The sequence below is a fragment of the Mya arenaria genome, chromosome 7 (genome assembly GCF_026914265.1).
Source record: "Mya arenaria isolate MELC-2E11 chromosome 7, ASM2691426v1".
NCBI classification, from domain to species: Eukaryota; Metazoa; Mollusca; class Bivalvia; order Myida; family Myidae; genus Mya; species Mya arenaria.
The window spans coordinates 8383991-8408016 of NC_069128.1; the positions used below are offsets into that span (position 1 = coordinate 8383991).

The 24026-nt window shown below is 33.3% G+C and overlaps 1 protein-coding gene across 3 annotated transcripts; it reads right to left on the minus strand.

The window, feature by feature from the left end:
• Positions 1 to 1538: 1538 nt before the first annotated feature.
• Positions 1539 to 24026, minus strand: LOC128240234 (acetylcholine receptor subunit beta-like). Of its 3 annotated transcripts, none has more exons than XM_052956765.1 (13): positions 23901 to 24026; positions 19174 to 19881; positions 17291 to 17311; positions 12313 to 12482; positions 11870 to 11914; positions 10302 to 10414; positions 7526 to 7672; positions 7292 to 7376; positions 6476 to 6561; positions 4212 to 4357; positions 3796 to 3873; positions 3256 to 3414; positions 1539 to 2296 (listed from the first exon to the last, which is right to left on the minus strand). In XM_052956765.1, the coding sequence occupies exons 2-13, from the start codon at positions 19211 to 19213 to the stop codon at positions 2007 to 2009; spliced, it is 1380 nt and encodes a 459-aa protein (XP_052812725.1). In that variant the 5' UTR covers positions 19214 to 19881; positions 23901 to 24026; the 3' UTR covers positions 1539 to 2006. The 3 variants fall into 3 exon arrangements, with proteins under 3 accessions (XP_052812725.1, XP_052812726.1, XP_052812727.1); XM_052956766.1 differs by having other exon boundaries at positions 19174 to 19832; positions 23901 to 23984; XM_052956767.1 differs by lacking the exon at positions 17291 to 17311 and having other exon boundaries at positions 23901 to 24024.

A 24026-nucleotide genomic window follows, 5' to 3' on the forward strand; every position in this document is an offset into this window, starting at 1 on the left:
TTGATATGAACTAAATGGTTATTCAAACAAAGTAAAAGGTGATTGCAGCACATTCCAAATGAGGCACCTGTTACAATTAGTGTGACCTAAAATTTGAAAACAATGTCAATGTATGGCAAGATTCTAAATGTTTAGTAGCAGCAGGTCCAGGATTTGAAATTAGAAGAGGCGCAATTTGAACGTGCAGCCAAGGACCCAAATAAATAGGCGCCATATATTATTTTGCGATTGGTGACCTCCTCGTAGAATATTTTGGCTTATTTAAGTCCGTAATAGTGCATCTGATGTATGTTTTACCGCATTGGCTTGAAATTACTATCACTTTACAACTTTACAAGGGTCACATGTGCGGTGTACCTCCTGGAACCGTCGAATGTTACATTTTGATACTTTTAACTAATATGATTGTTCCAGTATTAATCCTTAGTATGTATTATTTATGTCAAAATTATGTAGATTATATAAGCCGGCAGGACAAAACCCATAGAATGTATAGATCAAAACGTATTGGAGCTGCCGTTTAGTTTGTATGCAGTCACTGTTTAAACAAACACATATGCTGTAAATGAGTTCTAAGAAGTCCAGTGCATACTCTAAACTCTTGTCATAGCAGACTGCTCTTTATCAAGTAGATTATGTTGTTCAAACGAGATACAAATATTATTTTATATACTTACACACACTAATAATAATATATATCAAAAGACAGGCACGACTTTGGGGCCTAAAAACATATAACTTTCATTTTAGTAGTAGTATGTATTTTTACTAGTCTTGATTACTACTTAGTATCAATTGTATTGAAATTCAGCTCGCAAAATCGTTCTGTGGTCAAATGTTTTCAAACAGTGTCGATATTAAATCTTTAGTTTAACAGCTTGTAGTATACAATGTCATTGGGCAAGAAAAAACTTATTTGGACTAGATTTTATAAATAAATAGATACTGATAATCCGAAATAACTTTCTAAAAAACATGTCGATATATCTTTTCCTTAACAACTTGAAGAATACAATGGCATCGAGAAAAAAACTTACTTTGACTTGATTATGTACAAAACATACTTATACCCCCCAAATAACTTCCTTACGTGAAACCTTGTTTGAATCTATTTTAAACAGGTCCTGGCTGACACCTTAGTTTAAGCACCAAGTAGACTCGTGTTTCAGTAAATTCGTGTGTCACTTAATGCTCCATGGAGGCAATGCCATCATTTATTGGTATAGCTAACTCGAAAAATGTGTGGTCTATTTGTGAGATTTGTTTATGTGGTGTTCATACGTTTTGTATCTAGTTCATTTTCGTTTTAGCCCTTGCTTTGTGGTTCAAAACAGGGTGTACTTTTGAATTTACTGGGATGTTCCCTTTAGTAAAATTGTATAACTGGATGACAAAGTAGTTATGACATCATTTACACTTGCATCACAAGTAATTAACACAATTTTTATAAAAAAAAGTCGGCGTACATTCAGAAAACACAAGGAGGACTTTTAAGTCAAAGTTTTTTTCATTTAAACAGAAACAACAACTATTTATGATTTCCTCTAACAACTACATTTATACCTGTAGGTAACTAAGTAATGTAATCGTACATCTTCATTAGTTGAAATCTCTGGAGTCTACTTTTTGTGATAAATGGTTTGCACACATGCTTTTACTAAATGATTGTATATTAGTTTAAACAACATGAGAACAGTGTATAGTAAAAACACTATAAGAAATGCACAAAAATGGTTAAAGCACATATTTCTAAACATTCCACTGAGCAATTACACTAACTCGTAAAAGGATCAAGTTCATGTAAACACAGTTTTACTAGCTAAATTAAAATTCCATTAGTTACTATGCGCTACCTGGTGTTTTGTTTTATTGATACTGAGCACTGCAATGTGATAAACATAGTCAAACGAAATGTCATTTGCAGTCATTTGCAAAATTGTTAACGGCATAATACAAGAAAGCTTATCTGAGTGTTGCTTACCAACACAAAACATGTTAATTTCTTGTTACCCACCAATAGCAAGAATCGACAGACACACCACGGTAACAGTAAAAACCATAAATACAAACAAATACATAAAGAAGCGATCCAGAATGAGAGCAACCTCCTTCCACGAGTAATATTTTTCATCGGGTTTGGTGTTTTCTTCATTTTCATCATCTGTCAACGGCACCTTGCCGCTTGGGGAATTAATCCTTGTTTTTGCATCGTTGACATTATCCAGATCCACCAAAGCAATGCGCGAATCAGAGCCAGTGGATGGCTTAACTTTCCCTTGTCTGCAACATGCTTCTCCTAAAACAAAGTAGGGCGTATGGATGCATGTCGACATCGTTGTCATTTATCGTATGGTAACTTGGAATCATTGAGTATACCGCATATTATGTAAAAATAATCGATGCTTATAAAGATTGTAATACTTAAAGTTGAATCATTTTCAGAAATATGACTTTAGTGTGATGGGGTAGCTAATGAACGCTGTGATTAATATCTAATTTTTGCTAGCTGAGATGGCATAACTGAATGTCTGAAGAAGTTCCTGAAAAACACAGCCACCGAGATGCCTACACAATGGTGTGTTTTCATAGTTATCGTGTAAGAAATATACTCATTAATGTTTGATTGATGTGGTATATTTTGCATGCATGTTAATGTATGCGCCACATTTACAATATAAAGCTAGTTGTTCCCGAAGAAATATCCGGTGAGACTTATTGTTGATATGGTAGCGAATACATTTTAGTTATACCAGAATAGAAACAAGCGTTAACAATGCTGATGTATAATGCATGTTTTTCGAAGCTTATACGCGTATATTGGAAAACTGAATTAAACAATCATATTATCGACCTTCGCCTCTGAAACATCCTATGGTCGACATATAAGTACTCGTTGTCGTTTTTCTTTAGAATATATAATTTAAATTTATTTTATATTATAAATTTGTTGTAGTAAATATATTGGCTGGCAAACAGAAAAGTGTGTTTTCCGACTTACGCCTTCTTGGTCCTTCAGTTATGTAGACGTAAGGACAAATTTGACTATTTATCATATATAAAGTGTAGACAATAATACAGAAGAATAACGTGGGCATTGAAGTTGATTAAACGACAGACCCTCATTCGGACGTTTCAAAATATAAATATGTTTTAAATATGAAACACTATTTATATTCAGCTTTCAAAAAAGAGCTATTTATATTGCAATATAGTTTTCTATTTTCAAGTTATACACTCATTTTGAAACCGGTTTACCTTTCCAGCACGTAATGTTAACCAAGAAAATTTTTGTGAATTTCTGAAGCCAATCAGGGGGCGCTTCGTCATCGTCATGGTTGAAGTAAATGTCAAGGACGACAATCGTGAAGATCACCGAGAGCGTGCTCAACATTAGGATGATCGTGAGGTATGTGGCTAAAAATGAATTGTATTATCATTATTCTCTATCATTACAGTTTGTTGTTAATACTGTGTATGAGGCCAACACTGTTCTTGACATATGGGAACTAGGATGGCGGTTATGAAGCTTTTCAATGCACCAGTTTGTAAAGTAATACATAAAACTGACCGCAAATGAAAAATATTGCACGTAAAAAATTCAAGTTTACAGTATGCCGTTTGAAATTGTAATGCTATGCTAAATCCTCATTTTACCTGTTTGTATATTATGTTATGTGTATTATGTTATTTTCAAACAACAACTTGTGTCACACTTTATATTGTGGTACCAGTAAGTAGATGTCAAGTAGCTTATATTGTAAGCTTATGTTTTTGAGCATATAGGGACACACTTACACAGAATACTAGCGCTTAGTGATGTCTGTGGAATATTATCTGTTATCAGCGTCAGATACACGGCGTAAGCCAACAACACTGTAAAAGAACGATTAACATTTATTGTTCAACATGTATAACTGGGTTATTAAATTGAATTAGATATTATATCGTAATTTTGATATCTTGCGGGGGTAAAAGATTCTTTTAGAAAACAATACTGTTACAAGTGAGATATTCATTTTGGTGTTTATAAGGTAGAATGGTAAAAAGTTGAAATAATAGGTCAATCAGTTTGACTTTGCACAAAATGATTGGTGTATTTTTGTCCTACTCCCATTCTGACAATACAATGACTTCCATTGGGAATTTAACTTTGACCCCTTTATTACTCACCATTTTACACAATCAACATCCAAATCAATGTTAAGCCCTACCTGTCAAAGACATCCCGACTCGCTCCCCCGACTCAGGGGGCAGTTTGAACACAAACACGATCAGACAGGACATGAGAATCACGGGGAAGATAGTGTTCAAGATGTGATAAAGGGGTCTCCTCCTTAACTTCAAAGTGAAATACAATCTGAAAAGGAAGGGTCAAAATGAAACACATAATATAAATGTATAATGGTAGTTGTTCATGCCTAAGTGCTGACTAATGCTTAATATCATAATGAAATCCAGTGTTGACTCATTCAAGTTAAGCCATTGTTAAAGTGTCATGACCCCTTTGTACCTAACACTGCTCTCAATCATATTGAGACTTTAACCGGTGGTCACACTTAGTATATTTTGGGCCTTCAAAATATTTCGCAGTGCCAGACATCACAGTTATAATTATGGATGCAGACGACAATGCCAATAAAAGATTGTTGCTCGCAATCGCGGTTAAAACAAACATTAATTTGACATATTCATTCCATACATTTCCACCGGTCGCAAATGTAAGGCTTGGGTATTGTACTGAAACAAAAACTGGATAATCAAATCAATACATTGCGATGAGTGGTAAATGAAGTACTCTAACATTTTTCATCAAAACAATTTGTGAATTAACCATATACACTTACAGTGTGAAGTACTTTAATATTAACTCACGCAATTATTGTAACATCATAAATGTAGGTCTTTGACCAACATAGTTGTAACAAGTTCTCAAATAAGTTAGTAAAAATCTCATCTATTCATAGCATAGGACTTGACACTATTGTAACAATGATATTTCGAGAGTCGGACTTTCATTAATTTAGTACAAAACGGGTCAATCATTACTATCTCACCTGTCGTAAATAAACGCCTCGATATAGACCTACACTGTTAAAACATTTATCTCACCTATCATAATTGTAGAACTCGGACAAACCGGCACTACTAAATCGGGTTGCATATCTCACAAATAAATATCCACATACAGTTAGTGTGGAACTCGAACGGACCCACTCTACACCCACTCCATAGGTTGTCTATATAATCAATACAATCTCACCTTTTGTAAGTATAAAACTCGACCGGAACTACACTTCTAAATACGTTTGCTTATCTCACCAGAAAAGACTCACCTATTGTTAGTGTAAAAATCGGATTAACCATACAACTAAATCGGTTGGTCTATCTCACCAATACAATACCACCTATCGTAAGTGAAGAACTCGGACGAACCAACACTTCTGAATCAGTTGGTCTTTCTTAAAAATACAATACCACCTATCGTAAGTGAAGAACACGGACGAACCAACACTACTAAATCAGTTGGTCTTTCTTAAAAATACAATACCGCTTACCGTTATTATAAAACTCGGACGGACAAACACTACTAAATCAGTTGGTCTTTCTTAAAAATAAAATACCACCTATCATAATTTCAGAACTCGGACAGACTAACACTACCGAATTCGTTTGACCATCTCATTAATAAAATTTTACCTAATAATTATGGTAATCGTTGAGGCGGACCAACACTACTAAATTAGTTGGTCCCACTTACCAATACAAATCGATCTGTCATAAGTGTTGAATTTTGGACAGGCGTACTGTATTAAATCAGTTGGTCTGTTTTACAAATACAATCTTAACTATCGTTAGTGTTGAACTCGGATGGGTTTATATTATTTAAAATCACCTGTTCTGTGTGTAGGACTCGGATGGACCCGCACTTACAAATAGGTAAATTTGTCTCACCAATAAGATCTCACCTGTCGTATGTGTAGGACTCGGATGGACCCGCATTTACAAATAGGTAAATCTGTCTCACCAATAAGATCTCACCTGTCGTATGTGTAGGACTCGGATGGACACGCACTTACAAATAGGTATATCTGTCTCACCAACAAGATCTCACCTGTCGTATGTGTAGGACTCGGATGGACACGCACTTACAAATAGGTAAATCTGTCTCACCAACAAGATCTCACCTGTCGTATGTATAGGACTCGGATGGACACGCACTTACAAATAGGTAAACTGTCTCATCAACAAGAACTCACCTGTCGTACGTGTAGGACTCGGATGGACACGCACTTACAAATAGGAAAATCTGTCTTACCAACAAGATCTCACCTGTCGTATGTGTAGGACTTGGATGGACACGCACTTACAAATAGGTAAACTGTCTCATCAACAAGATCTCACCTGTCGTATGTGTAGGACTCGGATGGACACGCACTTACAAATAGGTTAATCTGTCTCACCATTTAAAGCTCACCTGTCGTAAGTGTAGGACTCGGACTTTGACCTTCCGGCGGATTCCGAAGTGTTTGATGTCTCCAGCAACTCCCATTCCCCGTTTTCCTAAATATATAGCTACTAGTCAGAAACGGTATGTTGGAATATTTTTTCTTATTTATCCGAAAATTTCGCAAAGGTTCCAACGAGATTTACCGTTAAAATGACGGTATACGAAAATATAACGTTACTTTTTGTCAGTATTTTAACATTAACATTTTCTACCTTGGTAAGAAATTTGCAATTCAATTTCAATCAAATTTTCAGAACATTTGAAAAAGCGTTGCATATAAGAAATGAGCAGTCTTGCAATATGTACAGTTATACATAAAAATCATCGTATGCCCATCGGCATCAAGGTTAAAAAATGGAAATAAAAAGGGCAGTAACTTAAACATTCACCGATATTCTGTTTTAAGGCACTCCACCATAACAAAGGACATACTTCAACCGACATAGCGCTACAAGAGTGTAAACCCTAATCATTTGATAAGGAATTATAACACAAAATTAGGTTGTGTGTAACCTTTTTTATACTCGAACTTGGGCTTTGCCTTTTTGTTGTGTGCTCCGATAAGTTTGTTAGTTATTCAGGGTTTTGGAGCATAGTGCACACAGAGAATGTAACCCTGGTTCGAGGTACATTGCTTCTTTAACGGACAACAGTGTATAGCACACGGGACCCCAACTGAATGTCCCTGCCGCGACGGGGAATCGGACTTGCGACCCCTTAATTGACAGTCAAGTGTTATAGTTACCACTAGACCAGCGAACCGCAACACACAAAATAACTTACGCTAAAGTTGTCCAAAATGAATGCGTCGTCGTCAAATGACAGAGTTATCTCGTTTGATGTGTACGACCATGTTGTTAAAATTATGCTGAAAAAGAACGCATCAATACACTGAACAGTTTGGTTATTTTATGAGAACGAGAAATAATTTGATATTTGAATAAAGTGCGACATTATTGCAACCTTAAAAAATAATTCTGAGTTGGATTTATAAGATATTAAAGGAAAACAAAAAACCTGCATGTCTGCGTATCAAGTGGGTAATAGGTGATATCTGCTTCACAACTCGTCTCGAACACGCCCCCTGGTGTCCAAATACCGGCGCCTACGGAATTCAGTCGAATCAGTGTGTTCACATCGCTGAACACTTCAAGGTCATTTACGCTAGAGGACGAGACATATTCAATAAAAGGGTACAGTTTATTTAAATTCCCATGTGAGGCAAACTATAGAAGCGCTTATTTAGAGTCAGGTACGTGAAGTTATTTTGTTTTTGTTTTCTCTTGTGGTAATATTGGACAATACTATTTAATTTGTTTGATTGATATTTAATTTGTTTGATTGATTATTTTCTTCCATGGTTTGCAAATATTTAAAGACTTATATTGAAATTTAATCTATAAATGAAAAGAAAAACAAAAACTAAAGATAGAATATAAAGGTGTGAAAAAGTTGCAAATAAAGAATTTTGATGTAAGATAAAGTTTTAATTACCTGTGCAACTCAGTTCATAAATAATTATTGTTTTAAAAGTTAGTATATTCTAAATACAAAAAAAGAGTAACTATATAAGACTAAAGATCTAAAGGACTGAAAACAAAATAAAAATCAAAAAAATTACAGACACTACACTAAGTCATGATTCGAGTTCAATAACCTGGTGCAGATGATTGTGTTAGTAATCAACCATCTGTAACAGGTGGTTCCAAAGCACAATTATAAGCTCTTCACACTAGTGCTGACCTGTAAGTAGATATGAGTTAGTTAAAGACTTAAAACAGTGGCAATGATTAAAAAAAAATTGGGTTGTATAGTATAAATCACACCTTAAGTTAGACAAGCAGGCGTTTTTTTTTTAACAAATACATAGTTGAAAATACCCATTACATAAATTTCAGTGGAAACGAGGGATATAAGTGTGTTATCTAAATAGCACCCCCCCCCCTCCTAAAAACGGATTATGCCCGAAATGATACAATTGTCTAGGTACATACATGTAGCTGGCAAGTGTTAACTTATTGTTGAAAGTTAAATTACTGATCAGATTAGTTATTATACATTTTTAATTTCGCGAATTGTATGTTGTGATGAACTTTCTGGAAATAATGTTGTCACTTTTTTAATCACTAGCATGATATTAAATGTTAACGTTGCTTCCGCAATTTGAAACTTCAAAGAATTGGCCGAAATCAAAATGACGCAATTTAAAAAACAAAACTCGACAGCAATTTACATGAATAGATTTAATGATGATAGTGCAAACACTACATAATTATAAGTGAAAGAAAATTATATTTAGCATTTATAAGCTAACTAATGATACAACACGGGCAGCTAGAAATTTCACACGAGCAACATAATAAATTTATCCAGAGTGTTTCAGGGAATGTCTTACACGTCTCACCTATTTGCAATACCAATTTTCGGCGTCCACATCGTATACTCGTTCGAGAACATAAAACGAACACTTTGTTTAGTCGGATCATCCTTCCATCGAAGGCGAGGATCAGGCCATTCCTTTTATTTACACATTCCGTGGACAGGGAGGAGCGCATTTGATAAGCAAGACAGTCAAATATTAAGTTTAAATATGTATAATTAAAGTATCATTTTAAACGTTTGCGTTCATTGCAGCGTAGAGTGGTAGCGGTCGCCCTGGTATTTTCTTGTTATTTGGAGTCACTAGATATGACTCATGATATTGCTGATTATCAAAGGAAACGTATTGCTTATGGATGTATTAGGGAATATTGACAGTGTTGCAACTACCATTAATTGCCGTAATTGAGTAAAATAAATGGTATGTTTATCATTTGCTTGTTTAATGTTTTGCCTTCGAACGAACAACATTTGTGCAGAAACATAACTAATTCTACCTTCCTAGCTGAACTAAGTATACAAATTAATGAGTATGGTATGTATACAAATCAAGTTTAGTTTTAAGATTGTGAGTATATTAAGTATGCTATGAGCGACACCATGTGTGAGCAAGCACTAGTTAGTATTGAACACAGACTCTTTAGTTAGCATCACTAACAACAAGATAGTCACGTCACCGCTGACCAATTAACGATGATGTTTTTTGGGTTCAAAATTGCGTTCTTTGGAGACAATTCATATGATCTTGCCATACGTATTGAGTATCCCAATTTCTAATCGTACACGAAACACAACCAAATATAATTTATCAGTAAAAATTGAGTTTTTTAATAAGATTAATAATAGTTCTGCTTATTATATGCCTAAAAGCATGAATACTGACAAAATAACGTATATATTTATACTGGGTATTCGCAAATTTTCTTCTTAAATATAGATTGTTTTTTACTTTGTATTGGTCAATCTTTTTTTCCCATTTGTCGTTGCAAATTCATCGCACTTTTTAACAAGAGAAAAATGAACCACATTTATGTTCTCAAAAAAACCATAAAGTAATACATAAATTAAGGTGCATTTCATTAGCGAGTAGTACAAAAAAAATGCATTAATAAGTTGCAATCAAAAGTAATGGTCAAGCGGCATTATTATTTACATTACAATACTATCAAAGAATAATGTGCTTACTCATGAGAACTATTAAAGATATAACTATTTCTTCTGAACACTTAAAGCCACATAGAAGAAAGCAAAAGCACTGTGTAGAAAAACAAAGAGCACATATCCCAAGTTATAAAAGGGTTTTATTGACACCTAAAAGCAGTGTGCGATTTGCAAGAACGCTATGCAGGAAATGAGAAAAGAGTACACATGTACGACATATTACAAATGTGTTATACCATCCTTGCTAATTTACCTATTTTCAATTACGAGTTTTGGAGTCCAGGTGTATGTTTCGGTGGAGAATATAAATCGGACATTATCATAGTTGGTGTTCGATGACCACTCTAGACGGTTGTCAGGCCACGACTTGAGATTTAGCGAAATATATACTCATTCTTTAAATAACGGTTGAGGAAAACTGAAGCATATTGAGTTACTAGAAAAATGTTTAGTGGCTTATAAATGCTTTTTGTTTGCTTCTAAACGTGTGAAAATTTTAAGGGCGTTTTTGTTGGTAATAGACTAGTTTCGGTTTTATATCGATTTCACGAACTGTGTGTTTGGTACAGTTTCAAATAGTACCAAAACAGTTTATTCCTTTTTTAACCAAAACTGAAACCGGTTTTTAAAACCATCGAGACCCTGACCGGAGGCGGTCTCATCGGTTCGTTCCATCCGAAAACTAGTTTACTTTGAAAACAACATGGCGGAAAGTGATCAACCTAGTTTGTTGAAACTGATTTTTTATAACAATGCCTTACAATGAGCATATGAGCTAAATTAAAAAGGTGATATCAATAATTAGAAATAATGGCTACATGCAGAAGCTCAGCCATGCTGTTGAAACTGATACAAATGAATGCATTTGTTACTTCAAGCAATACTATCAAAACCGGTTTCGAAACTGCTGAAACCATTGAAATCAAAACTGAAACTGGTTTGGTATCAACAAAACGCCCTAAATTAACATCGCGTATTGTTACCTTTCAAATTTCGGTTTTGATTACAAATTGAAAAATAACATCCATGCAGATTTGCCGACAACAGCAAAAGATATCGCTCCTGCTCATGAAAACATTACGCTGCAATACGTCGTGTCCAAAATAAAATTGAAAGGCATAACATTTGAATATCCAACTGTTGTTTATAGTTCAATATAATAAGAAAACCAAAACACAATTTATATATTTTCCAAAATATGGCGACCATATCAAATAGGATTCATGTCTGTTTCGGTGAATGTATGAATGTGTACCGCTGCATTTTTTTAAATTGCAATAAGTTTCATGAAATAATGATGGCTGCTATTTTTAATTACCTCTAGATATAAACAGAGTTGAAGAAATATATTTAGGCACAATGAGATTTCTGGTGCGATACCCTAGTACTTTTCGGAGACACATAATGGCTCTTTTACTTGCCAAGTGTAAAGCACTGATAGACAGGATATAATCTTCCAGGAACTTTAACCGCTACTTTAAAGTCTAATTTTCCGAGTACAATCATTTGATATCAAGCAATGTACAAGGGAGCTACTGATATCAATTGTTAATGCTTTCTTTTATTAATCTGTCGCGGTCAGCGATCGAGCCGCGGTCATCAGCAACCTTTGTGTACTGTTGACTGGTGATTCATTCGCTTCTTAAGAAGGAAATGATATAACATTGCGTAAATTAGTCATGTTGATGTCAGTAAGTGACATACACCTATTTAAGAGGTCGATATATTATGTGGAAGATCTTTAAGTTATTCAAAGCTATAAAAAAAACTCCTTAAATTTAATTTACGATCTAGACAAGAGTTAAAATTACAGTTACTTACAAGCTGAAAGAAACCGGATGTGGAAAGAGTCTGCGCCTTGATGTCCTGAAAATCGAATAGGGAATTAAGAAAACATATACTGACATATGACTGTTTGCAGATTAAGAGAATATTAAGAGAAGGTATAAGAGAAGTTTCAAGGTATTGTTGTTATATAAAAATAACCTTTAAGAATGGATGCAACCTATTACATTTAAGTACGGAACAGTAATATTGTATACGTGTGATTCTTTTAGAATTATATAACCGAAAAAAAGATTACTTACAAACACCGAAAATGACAAAGATACAATTACTATAAAAGGCCTAGTTTTCAGCTCTTTGATGAGCGGTCAAAAAACTAGTATGACTTAAAAGAGGGATAATCTAATACCTCTAAAGAATTGGCGCTGATAAAGTTGGTAGACACAAAAAATATGTTGAACAGGTTGATAGACACATACCAAAGAATTAACGGTGATCAGGTTCAAAGACACTTTCACCTTGACCTGTTCCATGGGTCTCTGGAGAACCTCATATCCTGTAAATAGAGCTGTGCGTAGCTCTGTCTCAAGGTCCGTGCTGTAGGAAGGTGCGCTGCCCCCGACGCCTTGGGCTGTTACAAGCACAAACCCTACAACAAAAGGTGGAATAACAAAATACTTAACGTCACATTTTCTTTGTTAGCAAATTAAACAACAATTCCGATATCTTGATTTCTATCAAAACTAGATATGGGACAATAAAACACTGAAAACAACAAGGACAGGCCCAATTGTAGTCAACTATAAATGATTCGATAAAGACTAGCCTAGTACAAACATTCAAATATAAATAGACAGCCTTTAAGACAAAAATATAACCATTAGATCGAAAATTGAAGAGAAAATGCTTGTTTACAACACTTTAAATATATACACTGTTTAGAGTCAAAAGGTAGGAAACCAAGGAGCACTGAACAATGGGCACACACGTACAAACATACCACCAATGCAGCATCATAACTTTATCGATTATTGATGGGATTACCGCCTTGGAGCAGGCGATGGAACTCGAGGTAACCTCACAGTTTCTCAGCATGTTAACATTTATAGACCATAGTAAACTATAAGTACTCTACTATAATTTTATGCATCATAAATGTGTTTTTTTATAGTTTAGCAAAATGGGAGGTAATGCGACATGCCACCTAAATATCACGTGATATTCTCGATTTATTTTAACTTGCGTACGAGTATTACACGCATGTACCACGTGATAAGATATCATGTGTTAACTGAAACTTGTAGACTGTAATTTGTCATTGAACTACATTATCTGTTTATATCAACAGCTATACTTCACTTTTTTAATGTTATTTATGATTTTCATTTTATTATCATAGATAACGTTTGAGGCAGTATTCACCAAAATGATTTATCTCTACAGTCAACTTGTGTTCCGGTGAAACTGTGTTTCACCAAGCATTCAGTATGTCTTTTCAGGCTCAACTTTGTGCTTCTAAACATTGTTAAACCTATGTGTGGACCTCTGGGCTTGTAATGTATAGATTACATTTTATACGTGATGTGTAATTGCGAAATTTTCAGCCGGAAATTATTGATTTTGCTCGTATTTTTATTCACCAGAAGTGATGATTAGATTTATGCTATGTGTACATATACACGTCCTAAACGAAACATATCTAGAATTAAAACGAGAATGGGCCGATTTTTGCCGAACTTTGTTAAAGTCAACAATGTGAGGATTGAAATCAATGTAAACTTTTAAACGTGAAATATTTATAATGATGTGCTCACATATTTGAATCTAAACAAGTACAGGTGAAATCTGTATCAGATTTTGTTAGAAATACAGAAGATCACAAGTGTATCTATTAAAAGCCCAGAGCAGTTACGATTTAAATGTTAGCATCAATGACGTTAACAACGTTGTTAACTTAAATAAATTTCTGTAAATTCGGCCCAATGCGTGTTTCTAAGTGGGTTTCTAAACTCCGTGTCATTCTATTTCTCTACTTCTAAACGCTTTTTTACGCAATCAGAGGCTGATCAAGTAAATGACTTTTGAGGGGACATAACTAAGTGTCGCAACCTTTTAACATGCACCACTCCCTCAGAACAGATATGTATATGGTTTCAAATGTTTACAGGTCGTGGGGTTTGCAATTTTTAGGATTTCTTATTTCTTTTTTCTCTCCAATATTAAAAGTAAATATAGACGATTTAAAGGGCGATAGTGACATGGACAATGCATTGAGCTTCCAAAACATTCCAATTAATTTATCACTTCAATCTGCGTAAAACACGAGAACAAAATATATTGCTTTGACTGTGCATGTTTTTCTCATTTATAACAAAACAAGTTCAACAGACGTAAACCATTGTTAAGACAAACTGATTATTGAAGATAATTATAAGCAATTAAATATGGAAAATATGAATTATGATTTATCAATACTTTTATACTGCCATAAGCGTATAGCCGTTGTATACAATTGCCAATCCATTCAATAATAATATCTGTATTCCAAATGAATAGGCCTTCTCACAATGTCTAAATCTTGTTTTTACAAATTAAACTTCAGATGTGAAAAGAAAAGATATGAATAGATCTATCGTGTCCTAATCGCTTAATAGCACATGAACGTTTGTGCGTCAGCAATTATCAAAATCGGCTCATAATAACAGCCAGTTAACAAATACACTTTTCATTCACATTGTTAGACTACAATATAATGAACTTGTCGTTATTGTGAAAAAGTCACGATATATCTATTTTAGTGACGTAAATCAAAATTATAGCTAACGTAGCCAGAAAACCATTCTAAAATGTAACCACAAGGTTTAAATTTCATAACTTCCAAAGTAGACCAAAAACAGGACTACGAATTATGTTATAAGTCAAAGTTGACCAAGGCCCTAATATCACAAACAAACATACGTCAAATCTCAATCTCAGTATCAATTCATTTCACTACAAAGCATCTAAAGTTATTAAAAATAACATATTATTTTACACCTTTGAAAAGGCATGCTATCAGATAATCTGTAGATTTACACCTTTGGTCAAGATTCGAGGGGAATAATATTCTACAGTCAAAAACATATTTGAGTATAATTCCTTCTTTTTTAACAACTACTCATATAATTATATTATTAGCTCTGATATTACGTTTCTTTGAAATATTGACAAAACCTTTTTGCCAACAATTTTTTATGAAAAAGCAATTTCAAAAAGTATATAAACATGCAAGATTTTGCATTATACTATGCTTTGACGTGGTAAATTAAATTAAGATTTATATTTGACTTGAGTATTTGTAATATTGGTGCCTGGTACTGGATTTTTGAATCCTCGTTATTGCACCTTGGTAGTTGGTTTCTGCATTAACATATTCAATAATGTCGACACTGATGATGAATGAGTAGTAATGCCGATCGTCGGGTTTATTTACCGTTGCAATTCAGGTGGGTTCATCGGCGAGCAAAATATCAATTTATCAATGGACGAACATATTCTGTGTTGTATGATTGCAATTAAAACTGTTTATTCTCCGTAGAGATAATTTGACAACATAATGTACCATCAATAAATGTGTTCAAAATCCAATCATAACACAATGAAATGATTGAAGAGTAATATAAACATTAAACAAATAGTTCTCCCTAATGATGTTTCATATTTAGAAGCACGCTGCATACAACTGATGTTCGCCATTAAACTGAGGTTCGATTTGAGCAAAAGATCTGCCACATTATAATTGTTAAAACGAATAAAAAATATAGACAACTGTTTACAAAGGAGCGAAATATTACGCGACATCAGCGGTCGTTCGTAAAAAATGAACGTTTGTTTAAAAGATAAAATATATTCTAACTTTCAATGCTCTAAATGCTAACGATAAGTTGTCAAGGTAGGCTTCTGTTGATTAAACCACCTATTGTCTTTTTAAATCATGTAAGCGAGACAAGATCATGATTTCACCTTTTGTATTCGTGAAACTTTCAATACTATTTGAAACTACATTTGTTAATGTACTAATGGCCCAAACAATCGTAATAGTTAGCCCAACTGTTAACTGATATGTTTGATCAATTTTGCACTAAGGGTTATTCTATGCTAAAGCTATTTGGTGTCGGCTAACATTCGAGACTCCTCGGCCATTTTTCATCGGTACACCAGAAGAAAATAGTTCGTAACTTAAATAATATAAATAAATTGTAGAGTTAACACGTGTATTTTGTTTGACTGTGTTTACATTGACTTTCATTGAAGTGTATTATTGCATAAATAATCAAGATTTCCAAGAGTAAAGTCGGTAAGTTGAACTGTAAAATGGAAATTACTACACCATCTACTTGTAGCGTAGTTAAATGTAAAGATTTCTGACATTGTTAATCATACATATACATCCGAGATTATTTTCGATGGGAAATGGCCAAGGAGTTCCAATTGGTCGGCTATGTTATGAATCTGTTTACCTTTGTTAGGTAGTTATAGACTAGCGGATTACTATCCAAACCTAGAATGTTTTTCTTGTTGTGTGTTAATTTAACAGCATTTTAAAACAACTATAATGATAATCCAAGTGTGGTAAACTTAATAAAATAGAAATAATAACAATAATAAAAAAACATTAAAGAAAAAATCATAATGAACTCATAACAAAATATACATCAATTTCAAACAACGTTAATTTGAATTAAAAATGGACAGGTCCACTAATCTAAAACCTAATCAAAACACTATGATTTTTCGTGATGCAAACAAAGAGCTATTGATTACTGTGAACTATTTTAATCAAAAGCACTTTACCACTGCTGTATCAAGCATTTTTGTGGAGTGTAAATCAGTGTAAAATAACCTTAAAAATACTAGTAAGAAAGAAACATGTAAATATTTCGAAATAATCTTACACAAAGGCATCTGTTAAAATATCTTCTTGTATTTTGTTCGATAATATTTTAGTGTTTCAGAACACAGAAGGTAAGGAAGGGGAGGCACGAGCAGTGCAGGTATACTTCATTTTGGAAACAGGTTTGTCGAAGTGTTTGAAGTATCCAATCACCTAATCAAACAACAGTAATAAAACAAAGGCGGACCTCTTTAAGTGTCGTAGACTGCCTTATGTTTTATTTAAAATGATGAAGGAAAAAAAAATCTTTGTTTTAAGTCTTCATTTGAATCAAAATGTTGCCAACCGTTATGCATTAGACTTAATAAGTGTACTCTTATAGACAGAATTATACATCTTTATTCGTGCCTGCACTATTCGTGAACCTATTGATTTTTGTGATCACTTGGTAAGAGTTTTGATCTTTTGCCGAAATTCAACAAATATCGACTGAATAGTATTAGTTTTAGAAATTTAGTATGTTTTATTGAGCTGTAGTTTCATGCAGCAGTGTAAAATGCTTTTAACACAAACGATGGACTTACCAGGAATTACAAAGAATACACCTAGAAATGAGCAAACACTTGTAAATATAGGACAAATATTAACAATAGTGCAATAAAATAAAATAAGACTTTTTTAAATATATGAATTTAAAGGAGCTCTTTGAACGAACTGTTCATATGGTTCCTTTCTGCCGAAAGTTTGTGCTGTGTAACTGCGATTATAAGAATGCAAGTCAACAAGCGCCTGAAAGAAACGATGATTATAGGGAATAAATAAATAAGTCTGTTTTAGATTATTGAAATTCGAAACTAAATTACAAATTGGAAAACCATTATATCGGCTTTAATTTGAAAGATAACATTGATTGTAAATGCTTTTTGTTAAATATCTACTTTCAGACATTATGTGGTGCAAGAAATTACTTCTTCTTGTCTTCAAAATACGAAACCTATTGTTGAAGATTTTTTTTTAAATACTTCATTTGTTTTTGTCGGAAATAGGTGTTAGTTCATTATAAAGAAAAAGAACTATAAGGATCGTTTTTATATGTTTCAGTTTTAAATGATTTAATTAAATGTAATTTCAACACCTATAATAAACATTCTAGAAATTTATAAACTCTGTTCGAAATGCACAGAAATGCAGTTTCAAATTCCAGTCTTCCCTTAGTTGTAGAAATCCTGATTAGAAGTGGCTTGTTGTGGCTGACCTGCCCTTTATATGGGCACAATATTGTTGAAAGCAAAACAATAATTATTTATTTCATTTTGTAATGCATTATTATGTTTTACACATATATATTTATTGATCAAAATAAAAAACAAACAAAATATAATTCTAAGATATATAGAAAAATGTAAGCGATATTTTGACACCTTTTACTTAGAGGGCTTTTGGCCACGTAGCCATTAATTGAAAACCTGCACGTATAAAGGCATTTTTTTGTCTGTACACAAATCATATGGGTGTTTTATTTTGATTATTTAGGTCAAATGAGTTAAACACAAACATGTATAAAAATAAAAAAAAATCTCAACCAATATTGTGCTCCTTTAACAACAGCTGGGGAATATTAGTGTTGGATAGAAACAAATGTCAACGATACGTGCTTTAAAGGATTATAGTTTGTTTTTAATTGGCATTCATAAAATTTCTATAAGCTCCTTAATGGTTAATTATTTAGTTCAATAAACCGATTATTTAAACACTTTGAGTAAATAAATGTATGGATTTTCTGTTTTGGAATTTGTCTAGAATCGCTAAACCAATAGTACGAACAAGCCTTTTATTCAAAGCACGCCCCATATTTTGTTTTCTTCTACGCCGCCACTGATCATTAAAAGAAAGATAAGTAGCGTTATTTAAAGTGATACTCTTCAATAAAATTAATTCATATACATGTATTACAAACATAAACTCTGAGTAATAAACTTTTAACTAGTTACTAAAAATTGCATTTATAGGAAATACTAATTACTGATAACAAGATTGTAACCGTGTATTTAATAGCTGAAAGCACAAATATTAAATGACTGGTGGGTCCTAAAAGTTTTACAGTGATCAACTATCGTCTCATAAGATAGAAATACCGTATTCTTCTTCACATTTCTTTAAAATTAAACACAGTATCCTTCATTAAAATGTTTTCTATATTTATTTATCCTTTTCGGTAAATTAAAACAATTGTATTAAGTGTGGTACATATTATCTGGGAGTAAGACTGCATCTTTAGGGATAGTATGCCAAGCATAGGCTATATTAGAGCAATTCAGTAGTTTAGATACAACAGCCAAATCATATATAGACATGGATATGGACAACTACAACGACTTTTTTTCAAAATGTTACCAAGTCTAACTTAAAATTAATATAATTTGAATGTATAAAAGTGACAAGGTTGATACTAAAACAATTTTCTTACCTATTACTGTCAATATTTTCAACATCTTTAATTCAGGCATCTGTTTGGCTGTGTTTAAATCCACGTGTTCCTTTTCTTTTAACTATCCCCAGCCAGCCAATATCTCTATGGTGTAGTTAACATTTGGCTGTAAAATAGACACCCAGATTTTTCTTAATCTCTTTGATACACTCTTGTCTTTTGTCCTTTTTGCTTTATGGATATCGTTACCACTTAACTATTTAATCAAATGGTCCGTCGACAATTGTGTTCCTTTACATCATCTCTTTTTTTAACAACGTCGTTGCTGTCGTTCTATTAACAAGTATTTGCTTTCTAGACTCCAGGCATGTCCATACGTTTTAGCGAAGACACATTTATAAATCCACTAATACACTCAACAATAGAGCTGTTTTCATGTAACGTCGTAGAATAATGTAAATATACTGGCACAGTATTGGTAATATCTAAACTTTTTCCAATAATGCCTAATAATTTCATTGTACCAACCTGTACTTACAGACTTTTGTTATCGATAGCTTCAATATATTTTATTTCATTTTTCGGCAGTTGAATCGTGGCTCAATCAATTGTCTACTATTTGCTTACTTCTTTAGCGATCGGGTATTTTAATAACGTATGATTGTCCAACCTTTCTTCTCTTGTTAAATTCGTTTGCACTACAGGTATCATGCCTCGTTATATTGCATAGTGACAACGTTTTTGTTGCTATTCAAGAAACGATTAGGGTAATTAATTTGTTTATGCTTGAATCTCAATATCAAAATATAAAATAGATAATCAGATTTTGCCTTTATGGTAAAAACAAATAGTTAAACATTCCCGATTATCTGTAAGCGGCGAATGAAAGCTCAGGACCGAAATAATCCTAAACGTTGGCCAGGGTTAGATGTGATGTCCGGGTATTAACAATCCTAAACGTTGGCAAGCGGTAAATGTGATCTTCGGACCTAAACAATTATAAACGTTGGCCAGTGGTAAACGTGATCTCTGGGCCGGCCCGATAATCATTAAGGTTTGCCAGCGGTTAATTTAAGCTTCGGATTAGAGCAGTCACAGACGTTGGTTAGCGGTAAATGTAAGCTCCGGACCAAAACAATCCAAAATATTTTCAGCAGTTAATGTAAGCTAAGGATTTATCTAATTTCAAACATTGGCGGCCAATTGAGGCCTGCGCTCAATGTAAGCTTCAGACTAAAGCAATCCCAAACGTTGGCCAGCGGTAAATTTAAGCTTCGGACCTAAACACTCCAAGATGTTGGCCAGCGGGAAATTCAAGCTCCATGCCTAGACAATCCAAAACGTTGGCCAGCACCAGACCTCAGCAATCTTACATTCGCCAGCGGTTAATTTGAGCGCCGGACTTGAACAATCCCAAACAAAGGCTAGCGTTAAATTTAAGACGTTGGCATTTATACGTTCTAATGCCTAAGCTCCGGACCTGAACAAATGAAATTAAAATTGTCCAGACTGAATGATTTAAGGTATCGTATATACGCATGTAAAATGTTGATAGCTATTATATTTGTTTCATTCAAAATGATCTGATGGACAGATAAATAATATGTAATATGTAAAACATATACGGAATTCATATTACAAAATATTCTTTGTATGCCGAGAATAATATATTTCGTGCAGTGTTATTTAAAATAAAGACTGAAAAACCTGCAATAACTGTCTGTATGCTGTCTTTACGGTATCTCATTTGACATACTGGTTATCAGCTGGCAATTTCCTTCCGAACCATACCATAACGTAAATTGAGGTCACCAAGCGTCAAACGTTAGCATAATATCCAAAGGATCGATAAAATGACACGCATAATTAAGAATCCGGCCATCAGTTATGCTAGTTTAGTTCTCTGATACATTTTGTTTACTGCATACAAACCCATTTAGATGATATGAAAATAATATGTGGCCACAGGGTATCCAGAATTCGCATATCTATGGGTCGGAAACAATGAACACAAGTTTATGCATACGATACTTTAAATCTGTATTAGCTTTACGCACGTGATATAAGAACCTAATCAAGTGAACGTCCCAGCCGAATTTATAAAATCTTCCAACCAAATATTTGCTCTGAAAAACTAAGATATAAGCCCAGCTGGTCTTTAAGTAAATCTCAACTGTTGGAAAACGTACTTGTTGATAAGCCTTTTCAATAACATTTTTACCAATGATTGGTCAATTTTTACAATATTGATACTAATTTAAACGCCGATTCGAAAATATTTTTTCAAGATTTGTTCTGTTGTTTGCTATACTGAAACTCGTATGTTAAATGTAAATAAGTGAACACCGCTGCGTGACGTAATTCCACTAATTAAACTCTATCAACTCCAATACAATCTTCAAGTTAAACATTCTTTCGTAAAATCCCTGCCTTACAAAATTGCATCGTGTTATAATTTGTATCAATATATTCGCTACGGACAATGTTACCCCATGAACACCTCGATGTGTTATTTGAAATATCAATCTTACTGTAAATAGCGTTGTCAGTAAATAAATCTGTTTCGAAAAGTGTACATTCAGTCGATAACAAGTTCATGCGCTTGTTAAGATGTCCTTCTTTTAAATATGGTACCATAAGTTAATTTAGTTTTTTTTTTCAATATTTCTGTCCAAATGTTAACCAATTGAATAATTATTTGATCTATTTAATCATCAATAGCGTGTCTTATTTTTGTTATGAGTGTTTTGCCTTCATAACACTTGTAGCTCTAATAGCTTATCTAAGATTTATTTGCAAAATCAAAATATCTGTGAATAACGTTACAAGTAAATGATATTGGTTTGGATAGTATTCTGTCAGGCAATGACAAGTTCGCGCGCTAGTGATGAAGACTTTCATATATCAAACCTTAAGTTCATTTAGTTTTATTCAATACTTTTTTTCAAAATATTATCCAATTGAATTTTTTTATATCTATTTAATTATATATAGCGTGTCATATCTTTTGCCTTCATTACACTTCTAGCTTTACATCGCACTTAATAGCTTATCACGATTTTCTTTGTGTAACGCACTGAAAGCATTAAACCAAATACGCTATCAGCTTAATCATTTTTCAACTCTGACATCCTACCACACTACAGGGTTGAATAATTTTGATTTTAAATTTCTCAATACCTATAATTCCCACTGATCTATATGTATGAATACAAGCTCCATTAATTTTAAAATATTCAGTTTTGATGAAAAGATAAGTTCACATCAGTTCATCTTCCCGTAGACCAAATTGAAATAATAATAAAAAAATTAAACCAGTGATCACATTTAAAATTAAAGTTTAAACTCGGTGATAAAGCTTAACATTCTAAATACAGAAAAGATGGAGGCAATATTTGTTTTTAAATTTTATGCATTAATATGTTTAACTCTTTTAATTGTAATGATAATAAAACAAATAACTTTACTAAAGATATAAAATTATAATCTAACATTGGCGTTTAGTAACAGAGGAATTTGCGGCCACGTAGCTATCAATTAAAAATGTTACTATTTTTAATATTGTTTTCGGTTCGATAAATAAAGTCAAAATAAATACTTTTACATCAAGCTATATTGTTCACTTTTTAAGGTTGTAATTTTGATTGAAATATTTGATGCATAGGTGAATGCACCTGCGATTTGGAGACAATAATTGAAAGAAATATGATAGGTAGGCCAAAACAGCGCTTTTCGTGACGTATGGCCGGGAATTCGATAGATAAAAACACAGATATATCTGTGTGAAATATATGATATTGACTTTACCAGCAGTATTAACGCATTACCATTCCACATACTGTTCGCCTGCTCGCGTTGATTGTGATGTTTTATTTCTATTACACAATGACTTAAATATGTTACCTGATAACAAACTTTAATTTAAGCATTCGACATTTTATTTGTTTATTAATTTCTCATATTTTCTCACGGCAATGCATACACATGTAAAAAAACTCATTATAATTCAACAATCTAATTATATTTTAACAGGAGGTTCGACTGTCGAAGGGGATTCGTATTTCTGTTGTAGCAAGTAGGAATATTCTATAATGTTCTTTATGAATTTAAACGAGGACTCATTATGAACGGGTGGAATGTGTTCAGTTTGACTGCGATTTTTTTATTGAAAATAAAGATAGAATACTGCACTGACTTACCGACGCACAGACAAATCCAAAACAAGTGTAAGAAATGTCATATAGTGTGTCGGATTCGATACATTAGAGTTGAGTGCCTGTCAATAAAAGATCAACACAAACCTACGTCAGGGAGCAAACGGTACAATGTAACCAGTATATTGTACTAGATACAAGAGAAAAAAGTACAATGCAAACGGCACAATGAATACGGTACAATGAATACCAGTACAGTCCTAAACAGGGTTACGTGTTTACAATATACTCCTCTACCTAACACGATTACAACTTCACCGGAACCGGCGTCCGCTCGCGTCATTAAAAATGTTCATGAGTACCAAATCCAATTCAATGCTAAACACGCCTTAAGTTGGTTTCCTTGAGTCTTATGCCAGCTTTTAAACAAATTCACGACTGATAAACGTTGATTTGTGACTGAACCAGATCTAGCTTAATCGTAGCCAGGTTTAAACAAAATAACAACTAAGTAACGGTATTTTGCAGCATAATACCATTTTTCTCGTTTTTAGTTGTAAACAAATTAATATACAGACTTAAAATCAAATTTTCTATTGTGTTTTTCCATACCGCTCAAATGTTTTCCAACTGGTATTAAACTCCTAGCATATTAATATTTATATCACATTTTACAACAATAAGGAAACACTGAATCATGATACTGCTGTCGAAATCGTCAGAAAGATTATTCCATTT

Coding starts and splice junctions, on each gene's coding strand:
- LOC128240234 (XM_052956765.1), bottom strand. CDS start 19,213: ATGCCTGAATTAAAGATGTTGAAAATATTGACAGTAATAG. Junction 12,483..17,290: donor TGTATTCTTTGTAATTCCTG/GTAAGTCCATCG, acceptor CTTTTGTTGTAG/GGTTTGTGCTTGTAACAGCC. Junction 2,297..3,255: donor TAACATTACGTGCTGGAAAG/GTAAACCGGTTT, acceptor ACTTTGTTTTAG/GAGAAGCATGTTGCAGACAA.